We start from the raw sequence: 13,437 nt of genomic DNA on the forward strand, positions 1-13,437 counted from the left end.
AACAGTTGGGGCCAAGTCTTGGTCTGGGATTTAATTTTTGGCTTCATGGAAAGAATTCCTTGACTTTCCAGACCAGTTGCTCCCATGGAAAATCTTTGGTGTTTTTAGGGGTCCTCTGGTCTCAAATGGAGAGAGAGCCCATCAACAGATGGGTGGGTAAGCAAAACATAGTACATCTATACACCGGGATGTCATTCAGCTCTAAACATGAAATGAAGTATTGATACCTGCTACGACATGGATGGATTTTATAAGCATTACGCTAAGTGAAGCGAGCCAGACACAAAAGGCCACATATTTTATGAGTCCATTTATATGAAATGTCCAGAATTGGCAAATCCATAGAGACAGAAAGATGATTAGTAGTTGCCAGGGGCTGGGGGGAGAGAGGTTTGGGTAGTGACTTCAAATGAGCATGGAGTTTCTTTTGGAGGTGATGAAATGTTGTGGAATTAGATAGTGGTAATGATTGTGCAACCTTGTGAATGAACTAAAAACCTCAGGGTACTTTAACATGGTGAATTTTAGGGTATATATGACTTTCATCTCAATTTATAAAAAGAAAAAAAGAAATGAGGAGAAAGAATATGTTACAGAAAGCAGAAATAGCTTCGGGGAGCTGAGGTCCACAGGGGAGTGACACTCCTCTCCTCTCCCCTGCTCCCAGTGCATCCGTTGTTTGACCTGTCCTTTCACATGGTTTATAATTAGAAAGGCCACCAATCAGAATTCATTTTTTTTTTAAAAAAACAAACACCTTGAGAAAGCTAATGAATTAGCCCCAGCATTCACTCTGTCCTTTCTTCCTAACTGGAGGCGGAGGGACAACGGGACAGGAATTTGCGTGTTATGAAGGGGAGGGGTGACCTTGAGGCCGGGCTGAGGGCAGGCCCCGGGCGGGGATCTGTGGTGACGGCTCAGGAAAGCAGTAGGGCTCGGGGCGGGCCATGGGGGAGGCCCCTGTAGACGGAGGTGAGAGGCAGGTGGGGCAGGGGGCCCATTTCAGATTTAGTTCTGAGCCCAGAGTAGAAATGTTATGCCTCTTTCTGTCTCGTTTGTAACAACAATAAAAATAAGAGCAATTGAATGCTTAGTTTATTCGAGTCACTTTAGATATATTATCTTATGCAGTTCTCAGAACAACCCATGAGGTAGGTACTGTTGTAGCCGCATTGTGCAGATGGAGAAACCGGAACTCAGAGAGTTTGCCAAAGGGGGCGGCGCTGGTACATGGCAGGGCCAAGGTCCAGGCTGGCTTTGCGTCTGCTGTCTTGAGCTTTACACCGCTCTGCCTCATGAACGTCCTGGCCTCAGTACTCAGGCTACATCTGTTACTGACACAGAATTAAGCAACAGAATGGGTTTAATATTTGCACTGGGCTAGCCGGGGACCAGACCTCCGGAGAGGAGGTTTTTCATAGGAAGCCTCGCCTGGTCTTTCAGCTGGGGACTGCCTGCCTGTTTTTGGCGTCCCCTTGTGCTGAGCAGTGAACACATTGGCAACGCTGGCTGAGTTGCTTTTACCAAAGCCTCCCCTGGCCCCCGTGGGAAGGGAGGAATGCGAGGCTTCTTTCTAAGGCTGTCCCCCGGGTGCAGTCCACTTGCTCTTCTAATTTATCAGCCGGTGGCCCTGTGCTCCCCCGGGTTGAAGGAGGATGATGAGCAGATCAGAAACCTGTGAGAGAGAGAGAGCAGAGTGGCTTTCGGAGGTTCTGAGGTCAAGCCAGTCAAAGGGTCCAGAGCCCCTTTAAGTGGTACGTGGGAGGTTTTCTCCTTCGGTACTGGGGGCCACACCTGCCACTTCACACAGGCCCCCTCACCCCGGCCTGGGCGCCTGGGTGCTCCAGTCAGATGGGTGCTTTTAAAGAAATAAAAATGCCTGCACATAGTAAAAAATTGATCAATACAGAAGGAAACAGGAGGTCAAAACCCACCTTCCCTCACATTTCTATTCTTCAGAGGCAATGGGTGACCTTTGTTAACATTTTCTTATGTATCCTCTCAGAAACTTATCCAATGGAAGTGTGTATATATTTATACACAAACAAATATTTGTTCACATGAACAACATGTTATGCAGATGGAATCAGACTAAAATTGTTCGGCAACTTGTATTTTAAACATGACGTATCTTCTTTCCATGTTAGGACATAAAAATGTACTCCATTCTTTTTAATGATGTATATTATTCCATTATATAGCTGTGCCACAGATTACTTTACCTCTCTTCAGTTGGTGGGCATTTGTGTTGTCTTCAGTTTTTAACCATAACAGAAGATGTTCCACAAACATCCTTGTACCTCTGTCTTTTTATAGTTATGCAGGTGTGTCTAAAAGATTCTGAGCAGGCAAACTAAAGAGACAAATGGACATTTAAATTGGTGTTAGATGCTGCTAAGTTTTCCTGAAAAGATGTTGTGATAATAGGCAGCCCCACCAACAGTGTGTGAGGGTGTTTGCCTCCCGACACAAATGCCAGCACCGCTATGACTATACTGTCAAAACTGCCCATTTGAGAGTAAAAAATGGTATACCACTGTTTTCATTTGCATGTCTTGATGAGTTAGGTTGAGCATTTCTTTTTCATGTGTTTATTAGTCATTTGTATTTTGGTTTCTATGAATTTGCCCATTTTTCTCATAGGTTGTTCTTTTTCTTCTTGATTTGAAGGAGTTATTTAGTCAGGAATTAGCTCAGGGTTACTTTTAACCTTAAGGGAACTCAGAGGGAGCAGGATTCTGAGCGCCTCTTGGGTACTTAACATAGTGCCAGGTGTTTTTGCCTCTACCATCACCTCTTAGCCTCGCATCCCCCATCTTACTACCTGTAGCTCAGAGATAGTGAGTATTGTGCACGATCTGAGAGCTGGCCTGTGGGGCGCAGAGACCCAAACCACCTGTGCCGTTCTCTGTGCTGGACCAGCCACCAGGCAGGTTTGTCCTCTGAGACCCCAGGTGGGGAGGAACATCCATTTTGACCGTCACCTGTCAGTTGTAATTCATCTGGGTATTTGGATAACTCTGTCTATTTTCAATACCTTTTATTACTTTATATTAAGTTAATTATATTAGATTAACTTATGGACCCTGGGATTCTTCCTTTAAAAAAAAAGGCTTTGTAATCATTAATCATTACTGCTGAACTTTGGCTTCCCAACCTGACCTGGGCTATAGAGAGTGACTCTGTTTAGAACTACTTAGAGAAAAGGGTGAGCTGGTTAGCGGTCCAAATCCAAGCCCCCCCACGCAGTGTTGCTGAGGGGGCTTTCCCTCCACACGGCCAGTGTAGTCTGCCCCTTGCCCCCGAAGCCCCGCTGGAACAGGGGGCAGCCTGGGGCTGTTACAGATGCTTGGAATCTGCTGGCAGTTTTTACGTTTGAACTGCCTCTGATTGCTTGTGTGAAAAGAAGATTCTACACTGTTGGCAGCCAAGGAAAATAGAAAGAGGCTGATCCTGTCATATATTTGGAAGGATTTGCGTCTTAGTTTACGGTTGATTTGTTCTAGTTTGTGATGTGCCAAGGTTGCCTCCCTCTGGAATACTGGAAAAAGGAGAAACCAGTCTCTGGCCTTTTGGCATTTTTTCCCACTGGGATTCTTCCCTCCTGGGAAAATGCAGCTGCTTTCCCTCTTTTCCATTTTCTCCTCTTCTCTCTATTCCTCGTGTGTAGAAACGTGGCCACTTTTCTCCCTCCTCAGCCTGACTTGGAGCCTCCTTTGCCTTCCAGTGGGCCCGGCCCCCGGGAATCAGCCCCTGTCTGTGGCCTGGCCCGTGAGCTGTCAGGTTTATCTTCTAGCAATGAAAGCGGCCGGGTGAGAGCGCCTCTGGGGCCCTGCTCGGGACTTTTTCTTCCTAAGCGTTCAGTCTGCACCGCTCCCAAGAACTTGGTCTTAATACAAGAGAGGATTTGTTTCAGGCAGTGAGCTGTATAGACAGAAGATTCTTTGCTTTGCAACAGCTGCAGGAGAAAATGTCACATTGTCAACTCCCTCTATGGACCGTTGTCAAGGGAAGTCAGAGTCTGGGTGCAGCTGGAGGGAGGTTCAGGGGATGGAGGAATTGCCTCTCAAAGGTCTCTTTTTTTTTTTGGTTTGTTCTCTTTCTCTCAGATGCTGATAGGCCTTGCTGGCTACCTGAGTGGATATGATGGCACCTTTATGTTCCAGAAGCCTGGGGACAAATATGAGCATCACAGCTACATGGGAATGAGAGGAGTAAGGTTTCCTGGCTTGACATAGCCTCACTGGACCCTGGGGCCGCGCTCAGTCAGAAGGGTTGCAGTTGGAAGGCCCGGAGTGGAGGCAGGGGCGGATGAACGGACGCTGGGGCGGGGGGGATGATTGGACCCGTTCCCTGTAGCAGAGAGTCAGTGCTGGTGTGGGTAAGAAGGGAAGGGGAGGCCGCAGGTAAAGTGGAGGTTACGTACGCAGGAGCAAGCCCACCCTGCCCCGGGTTAACCTGCCATGAGAGGCATCAGACTGCAGGTGGGAGAGCAGCCTGGGGCCCGGGCAGCCGGGAGCCTCCTGTGGTCCCAGCCTCGGCCCCGGCCCAGCAGACTGCACATTCTTGCTCTCTCGGACCACAGTTGCCGGAGCGTCGCACATCTCTCAGGGCCTTTTCTTACGATTCATGCGTCCCCACACTCCTGTCACCAGATTCTGCTTCTTTCCCATGAAGGTTTCGGGCACACGCAGCGGGTTCTCCAGTCTTTGAAGGGAGGCCGTGTGCGTGCCGGTCACCTCTGTGCCCTGAGTCCAGCTCCAGCCTCGATGGAGCACTGTGGGGACCCCAGGCCTGGAGCCAAATGAAGCCTGAAGAGGCTGACCTTCAACGTGGGGCTCTCAAAGCACATTGCATTTACAAACCCCTTTCCTTGAGAAGCTCACGCACTTTAGATAAATGCAAAGTGCTTATTTGGGCTAATCATTGGATAATTTGCATGGCCATATCATACCACACTTAACAAGAAGTGTCTGATACCCTCAGGTTCATATTCTAAGTGACCCTGTGTCTTCTTAATGCCTTTTGAACACCATATAGTGTGCATAATTGGGTATAGGCCTGACTCACTGTGGACTTGCGAAGGCCAAATGATTATCCTTGTCCTCATTCACACTAGAGCACCTTGCTTTCTGTTGACAAAGTGACAACCCAAATGTGAGAATTTTCATTCCCTTGGGCTTGTCTATTTTGATGGACAAAGTAGGGAGGTACAGAGAAGGCTTATGATTAAAAACAAAACAAAACAAAACAAAACAAAATAACCCTCCAGATACTGAAGTATGAAGCAACCTGTTTTCTAAAATTAAAATACAATCTGTAGATTAAAGAGCTATTGCTGGTATGACCGAAGAAAAGGGCCAAAGGAGAAATAACAGGAATAACAATATAATTCTCTAAAATATTAAAGCACTTTCAGAGATGTCTTTCTTGTACCACAGTTTTGTAACAGAAGCTAATGTTGATCAAGTACTTCCTGTGTGTTAATACACTTTAGGTCCTTTAATCTTCAGAGTGAACCTATGATTATCCTTCACATTACACAGCGGGGAGGCTGAGGTACAGAGGGAGAGGTGGCTTTCTCGGGGGTCACAGCTAGCCAGCAGAGGTGGAACAACCCTGCCTCGGCATCGCCCGCGCGAAGCCCCTGTGCCCTCCTGCCCACACCCTCCTGGCTGAGCCTGGCTGCTTTCATGTCAGTGCACAAGTCCATGCTCAGCGGGACACAAATGTTCCTTGATTTGATGATCAGCCCTTTCTCATTTATACGTGTTCCAGGTGGTTTTAAGTCACCACATCTGCCCTCGTTAGGGCCCCCCATCTCAAACCCGAGTTTGTACCAAGTCAAGTCGGCCCCTGAGGCTTAGCTTAGCGGGTTACTTGACTGCTTCTCTTTTCTTCCCACAGTTCTGTGCCTTCCTCGGCTCCTTGCTGATCCCCTTCGCCTACCTCATTGTGCTGGAGCTGTCCCAGTCCCTCCCGGCGGCGCTGCTCGCTGCTGCCCTCCTCACCTTTGGTAAGTCATCTTACACCATGTTTCTCAGGCAACTGACTAGTGCGCTGTGAATGTGCCTGGAAATCAACACGTCCAAAGACGTTGTCTGTGGGCCCAGTTCTTAAATAACTTTAGGATTGAAGAAATGTTTCACACATCTTATTTTATTCACTGGTAACACTTACATACATAAATGCTTACATGTAGCAAGCCTTTACATTATTGAAAGGGAGAGATGGCATGGGTAATCCCAAGGAATAGACGATCTCCAGGTTATCCACATTTGAGTTTGGACTGGATAAGAAGAGAAGAGTGTGTGTGTGTGTGTGTGTGTGTGTGTGTGTGTGTGTGTGTGAAGGAGGCTGACAATTCTAATCCTGCTTCTCTTAGGTTACTATCAAGATTAGTTTGTGCTAATTTTAGATGAATGCATGGGCAGATGCCTCAGAAGTAGCTGGGTAGCAGGGGATAATAAAATGGGAACTTAAATATTTTCTGCGGATAATCCACATATGGGTAAATGAGAGCCAATTGGTAGAAATCAATCCTATTGCTAGCCTTGCTCTTCTGAAAGTGAGTTCATGACCTTAAAGCGCTTAACATTTAAAGAAGCCCAGACCACTTTAGGTGGGTATTTTAGGGGTGGTTCTGGCCATATTTTGAAAGGTATGTTGCAAGATTACAAGGCCTCTCTGTAGAGGGTTGGCGGCTTTTTCCTTGTGTCTTTAATTCCCCTTTTTAGCTATCCATTCAGTCATTTATTCATCTTATTTTTTCCATTCAGCAACTGTTTTTAAGCACCTCCGCTGTGTTAGGCCACTTTCCCTGGCCTCGGAGGATGCATGGGTGAGACACTTACCTTGGCGCGTACTCACTAGAGGGGCAGACAGTAAGTAAGCCAGTAAGTTACTAAGTCTGTAATGTAACATCCTAAGCAGTAAGTGCTATGTTGAAAGTACGGTAGGGTAAAGAATAGAGTCTGGGGGAGCGGTCCTGTTTTCCGTAGGGCAGTCAGGGAAGAGCTCCCTGAGGAGACGGCCTTGAGCAAATGATGAAGCCACGCAGAGATGCGAGGGAAGAGTGTTCAGACGGAGGGAGCGGCGTGTGCGGTGGTCCTGGTGCAAGGCGGCACTTGGTGGAACAGCAGGGAGGCCTGTGGGGCCAGAGTGGAGTGAGTGAGGCAGAGGTGTTAGGAGAGGGGGCCGCATAGACAGGGAGACCATGCAGGCTTTGGCAGTGACGTGAGGAGTTTGTTAGTCTGAGTGAGATGGGAGAGTTTTAAGAAAGGGCATGATGTCATGAAATTTTAGTTTCAAAAAATCACTTTGGCACTTGTATGTAACATACACCTCATGTAAAACAGGAAGGCTCTATCCTAGGCGTAGGTTGTTTGTGACTGCAATAGCAAAGTGGCAGAATTCCCTTGTTGATAGTTGAAGTGAGCCGGAGCCCGTGTCTCAGGACCGCTCTGTCTGAATGAGTGACACGATGCTTCCTTGGGTCAAGAGCCTGGAGGCAGTGTGAGACACTTCTCTATCATTGCGCTTTGGTGCAACCCAGAGCTGTGGCCGTCCCCCTCCCCGATGACTCAGTGGTGACTCAGTGGCCCGTCTCGTCTAGACTGCATAAATGCTTCCGTGCAGTGAAGCATGAGGGGGACTGTTCCTTGTTGCCGGGGTGTTTGGTTCTCAGGGGACCCATCTCTGATTCCACTTTTTGACCACTGAGCTCATGTTTTGCAGACACGGGATGCCTGACTCTGTCCCAGTACATCCTCCTTGACCCCATCTTGATGTTCTTCATCATGGCGGCCATGCTGAGCATGGTCAAGTACAACTCCTGTGCTGGCAGGTCAGAGACGCTGTCTTTGGGAGTGGGAGGGTCAGAAGCTGCGGCAGCTCCAGAATTTCTGTAATGGCCAGGGACGGGGCGGGTGTCTAGAGGACTTGTCTTGAGGCTGAGTATAAGGCCAGCCAACATTTTAAAAAACTTAGATTGCCTATTTTAGATCATAAAAATAGATTTTAAAGTTTTCTATACTTTTATGTTTGCTTTATATAAGACTAAGAAAATGTCGATTATAGTTTTCAAGAATATCATTTTTACAGTGGGGGGGATTTCGGTAGGGGTTTATGGATTATGAAGGGGTCCTCATGCCTTCCCACTGTCTTATATGCCACCCCTGGGCACGGGTGCTGGTTAGGAGATCCCAGGACAACTTTATCCTTCGCATTCTCCATCTAGAGGGGAGGGACCCAGAAGAGGTTCTGCCCGGGAACTGTTTGTCTCCCCATCCTCAGTGGTTGTTACAGCCAGTTCTGCCCCAGCGATGGGAATAATGTATATAAAGATTAGCTCGAATGACCCATAGCAGTCAAGAGGATCCCTGCAGGCCTGCTAAATTATAAAGCTGTTATGGAGGGCCTGGCCTTCCCCCAGGATAGTCTTTTTCAGATCATTCTTCTGCCTCTGAGAGGGTAGACTAGGTCAGTCATTCTATGCAAACCGAAAGAACTGGCCCCACCTAGGCTTTTCCAGAAGTCAGCTTGGTCTCCCCGCGGTGGAGCTCGTTAAATGATGCTATGCTAGCAGAGCCTGATGAGTGGCCACCAGCTCCCTCTGGCTCTGGGTCATCTTCTGTTTCTGCCACGCTCACTTCCCCCTGCCGTTCCTTGAATACGCACTACATGCCAGGTACTGCGCTGGGAGCTGGAGGTGCCACATGCTCGCGTTTGGGCTGCTAAGGAGCGTTCACGGAGGCAGGGGAGGCAGCCAGCCCATCAGAAGATCGCAGCACAGTGTGCTGGATGCTCTAAGTTCAGCACACCTTGGGCCCGGCTGCCCGGGCTGGAACCGTGCCTGCCAGCTATATCACTTCACCTGTCTCTACTTGATTTCCTCGTGTTACACACGAGGATAATGACAGGATCTATGTCATGGGGTTAGTGGAGGTTAAAGGTTCATACGTGTGGAGTACTTGGAACAGTGCCTGACACAGAGTAAGTGCCCAAGAAATGCTGGCTTTTACAAGGTCTGGAGGTGACACAAAGGAGCTGACTGAACCCAGTGGCTCCTCCGGATTTCCCTCTGACCTCCACATGACGGGTTACTCCTGAAAATATGCCTCTTGTTTACTTGAAGTTCTGCACTTAGCCAAGAAACCCATGACCCAACTGCCCAAAAAAGACCCCGCTCACTCTCACATGGTGCTTCCTTCAGTCTCCGGGGTTCCCCAAACCATAGGCCCCTGGGAGCCACATGGTCCCCGAGGTTAGGAGCCCTCGAATGGAGGGCACGGCACAGCCTCTCAGCGTCCCAGCACCTCTGCCCTTTCCTGCTGCTGCCCTTGCTGTTGAATTGGGTTCCAGCTGCCACACTGAACTCTGTCTTGTTGGTTTTCAGGCCCTTCTCTGCCCCCTGGTGGTTCTGGCTCAGCCTGACTGGCATTAATCTGGCTGGTGCTTTAGGGGTCAAGTTTGTTGGCCTCTTTATCATCCTGCAAGTGGGGTGGAACACCGTGGCAGACCTTTGGCAGCTGTTCGGAGACCTCAGTCTTTCACTGGTGAGAAGCCAAGTGCTTGCAGAAATGCCTTTGCTCCCCAGCGTCGCTCAGCAGAGCCAGGCGCTTTCTCTGCCCGTGCAGCCAGCGCGGAGCGGCCGTGTCCTGGGCCTGAGGCTGCAGGGCAGCAGGGACTGGGCCATGGCCGAGAGGCTGGAGAGGTGTAAAGCGGGAGGGTGGACTAACATTCTCGAAATTCTCTTTTGGCCTTTGTTTCTGCGATGTTTTTTTTAATGCTCTGTAAACTACTCAGCCAGGAGATCCTGTCCAGTTGGGCTCTTGCCAAATGTGTGGCTGCATGGGACCTGAGGTAAAATGGTTAGGGCACCTCTCCCAACTCACAGTTTTCTTTCCCTGACTCAGGGTTCCCAGATTTGGAAGCCAGTGAGGGCCGTTAGGGCTTATTACACTATTATTTATTAAGGGCTGATTCTGTGCCAGGCACTATGAAAAATGCTTTGCCTTCATTATGTCATTTTATTTCCATAGCAATCCTATGCGGTGGGTAGTTATTACCCTCTCTTTACAAATGAGGAAATCGAGACCTAGAGAGGTAATAAAATTCCCCAGGTCAGACAGGTAGCAAGAGGCAGATCTAGGGTTCAGACTGAGGCGAGGAAGACTCCGGGCCTGAACTGTCTTATTATGACGTTTCTCCATTGCCTTTGAACCGAGTCCCGGCAAGTTCACTTGTTCATTCAGGAGCCATAGACAAGCTCTCCACTAAGTGTGAGGCACGATATGCAGATGAATAAAACAAACATCCCCGCCCACCGGAGACAACGGAAAGAAAGAGAAATAAGTAAACAGGCGATTACAGCTCATCCAACAAGTTCTGTGAGAGCACAGAGGAGGGCATGGGCCCAGTCTCAGGTGACACAGCAGGGCTTCCAGGGAGAAGCTGAGGTCTGAGGTTAAAATAAGGAGCAGTTAATCCCGTGATGAGTGGGCTGACTGAGAGCAGGAAGCTCGGGGAAAGTGCGGGGAGCCAGTCAGTGACTGGGATGTCGAGGGGACGGATGAGTGACGATGCTGGAGATACAGGCAGCGCTTGGCGGGTGGCGCAGTGACGGCCGGGTCCAGAGCGAGGGCTGGACAGGCAGCAGAGGACCGGCTCACGTTCAGTCCCCCGCACTGTTGCAGTGGTTGGGGGTCATGGAAAGGCTGGGCTTCCCACATATTCTTTATGGTCGTTTGTTTCCTTTCTTTCTTTGTTTCATTGTTTTTTTATGATTACGACTTACAGATAAAAGGTTATATATAGCGCACATATGAGGTATAAGGACTAACTCAGCCCCACGTGCCCAACCCCCCACACTGGCTGTTTGCAGGCGGCTGTGGGAAAACACCTGACTGCTCGTATCCTGTGCCTCGTCGCGCTGCCCCTGGCTCTCTACACGGCCACGTACGCCATTCACTTCGTGGTGCTGAATAAAAGGTACAGCAGGGCCCACCCAGCCTCTCGCTCTGGGTTTCCTCATGCCTCTAAGCCCGCCGGTGGGCCGTGTGGCTTCTCGGGTCTGTGGTCGGGATGATAGGAGGGGGCCCAGGGGGTTTTCCTGTTTGTTTTCTTCTAGGGTCTATCTTTTGGGCATCCAAAGTGCTCTGGAAGGCCAACACCCCCCATAAAGGATTTCCTAACAGCCGAAAGCCCCTTATCCCTAAACGAAGCCCCTTGTGCTTAGCGGGGATGGGCCACCATAAGGCTGTGCAGGTGGGGCGAGGCTGACAATAACAACGACAGCAGCTCCCATTTAATGAGTAGCTACTAAGGGTCAGGAACTATGTGCAGCATTTTGTATCCGTTGTCTCATTTAGTCGTAATCATTTTTGAGTTCTTTTGATTTTTTTTTAAGTCCCCAATTTATAAATGGGGAGCTGAGGCTAAGCACAGTTAGGTGTCTTCCAAAGTCACCTCGCTAGTAACTTGGGATTTGGACCTCCGTTCTCCTCCTCCATCGGCCGTGCTTGTCTCATGATGCCTCACCGCCACTCTGGTTGTACTTCTTCAAACTAACCGAGCAGGGCTTTTTCTGGGGCTGCCGGGAGCGCGCGATCCCCTCCACTGACCCGGCCCTCCCTGCTTCTGCCCCCCCACAGCGGCCCTGGCGATGGCTTCTTCAGCTCTGCCTTCCAGGCCCGGCTTTCGGGAAACAGCCTTCACAACGCTTCCATCCCTGAATGTGAGTGTCCCCGGCCTTCACCCAGGGCAGCAGGGTTTTCTGGGAGCTGAATTAGAAAAGAAACGTATGATAGCTTGAGTTATTTCAGCCTGCAGGTGGCAGAGTGGGAGAAAGATCCAGTTATTTCTAGAATGAATACTCAAGAGAGCAAGTCAGGATGCAGGAAGGTGGACGTCCTGCAAGCTGACCCTAAGGAGGAGCTTCTCCATTGTGGCCGCCAGAGCATCAAGGCCAGCTCTGTGGGGGGCCAGAGGAGAGAGTCTGATGAAAGAACAAGGACCTTCAGGGCCACGGGCCAGTGTCCGCCATGACATTCAGGGACTCGCGTGCATTCCCTCGTTCACAGGTCGTAACTGAGCAAGTGTTAGCCACACTGGGGGCTGTAGAGGGATGCCCTCCAGAGCACAGAGCCTGGTGTAGAGTATCTCTACACGGTGCAGCTCTGTGCGTTAAGTATACAAAGAGGGAACACAGAGAGATGGGGATTGAAGGGTGTGAGAGAGAAGTTCTGCCGGGGGTTCAAGGGGCCTGGAGGTACACGGAGTGGACTGCCTTGGAGTCAGGTCCTGGAAGAATGGGTAGCTTTCAACAGATGGAGAGGGAAGAAAGGGCATATCAGGCAGAAGAGTCAGCATGATGAAGGCCAAGGACAGGGAAAAACTCAAGGCACAGATTATATGCAGAAAAGTACTGGAAGACAAGGTAGAAAAGGTAGGTGTGGCCAAATTTTGAGGGTTTGAAACGCCAGGATGAGGTGTTTGACTTCATTACACAGGCACTGAGACCTGGTGGAGGTGATTGGGCAGGGAGGAGGCCAGGAAGGCGTGCTGTAGGGAGAAGGCACTGGTGGCAAAGTATGGGATGGCAAGGGAGCGGAGGGCAGGAGGCAGCCTCTGCAGAGCTCTTGCAGGCACTGAGCTGGGCGGGGTGGCAGCAGCCACAGAGGGAAGGCGGATGGGCGTGTATGAGGGAGATCTCGGGCGGGCGGGAGGACGAAGATGTCCCTAAGGGCTGAGCCCAACCGATTGTTTCCTAGAGGCAAGGACTGTGTCTTTTAGTCTCTCTGATGCCTTGCACAGTGAGCCCTTTAAGACGGCGAACAGAATGAGAAATAGGAAAGCAGGCGAAAAAGTTGGTTTGAGAAGGTAGGTTTTGAGTTCTGCATTGGAGAGGTGGCCTTCAGATGCTTGGGGAAATCCAGGCAATGGGGCCAGTGGGCTTGGGGCTGCGGCTGTGGCTGTGGCCCATAAGGAAACTAGAAAGAGGAAGAGGACAGGCTGAGGTCAGGCTGTTGGGGATGCAGGACGCAGGGGCCTAGGGGAGGAGGCTGCGGAGGAGTGGTTCATGAGGGAGCATGGGGCTGAGGAGGAGGGACAGAGAGCATTTCTAAAAGCAAAGGTGGTAGGCAGCACCCCGGGCTGCCTGTGCCGGTCTGCACTTGGCACTTAGAAAATGGAGCTGTGGGTGCTCGCAAATTCCTCTTTGTCGTTTAAAAAGCCTCGCTCAGCCATCGTCTGTTCCGTCAAGCTGTCCTCTCCTTACTCCTGGGGCAGGAATTCTTCCTTCCCTGCTCTTGGTTCCCACTGTGTGGCACATTGTCACACCTTTGCCGGAGCGCTTGCCGCCATCTGTGCTCATCAGCGCGTGCAGCCACCTCCCCAGGGCTGGGCTGGGCCTCGCCATGGCTGCAGCCAGCCCCT

General features: G+C 50.1%; 1 protein-coding gene across 1 annotated transcript in view; it reads left to right on the top strand.

The window, feature by feature from the left end:
* POMT2 (protein O-mannosyltransferase 2) overlaps positions 1 to 13,437 on the top strand; it is a 40,259-nt gene that overhangs the window by 7,888 nt on the left and 18,934 nt on the right. Inside the window, exons 3-8 of the mRNA XM_054567223.1 lie at positions 4,110 to 4,214; positions 5,908 to 6,016; positions 7,738 to 7,846; positions 9,398 to 9,557; positions 10,886 to 10,992; positions 11,655 to 11,737. Of these exons, the coding sequence (XP_054423198.1) occupies positions 4,110 to 4,214; positions 5,908 to 6,016; positions 7,738 to 7,846; positions 9,398 to 9,557; positions 10,886 to 10,992; positions 11,655 to 11,737 (673 nt within the window). The remainder of the gene's footprint in view (positions 1 to 4,109; positions 4,215 to 5,907; positions 6,017 to 7,737; positions 7,847 to 9,397; positions 9,558 to 10,885; positions 10,993 to 11,654; positions 11,738 to 13,437) is intronic.

The sequence above is a fragment of the Pteronotus mesoamericanus genome, unplaced genomic scaffold (genome assembly GCF_021234165.1).
Source record: "Pteronotus mesoamericanus isolate MK-2021 breed Mesoamerican mustached bat unplaced genomic scaffold, CSHL_Meso_final contig_182, whole genome shotgun sequence".
NCBI lineage: Eukaryota > Metazoa > Chordata > Mammalia > Chiroptera > Mormoopidae > Pteronotus > Pteronotus mesoamericanus.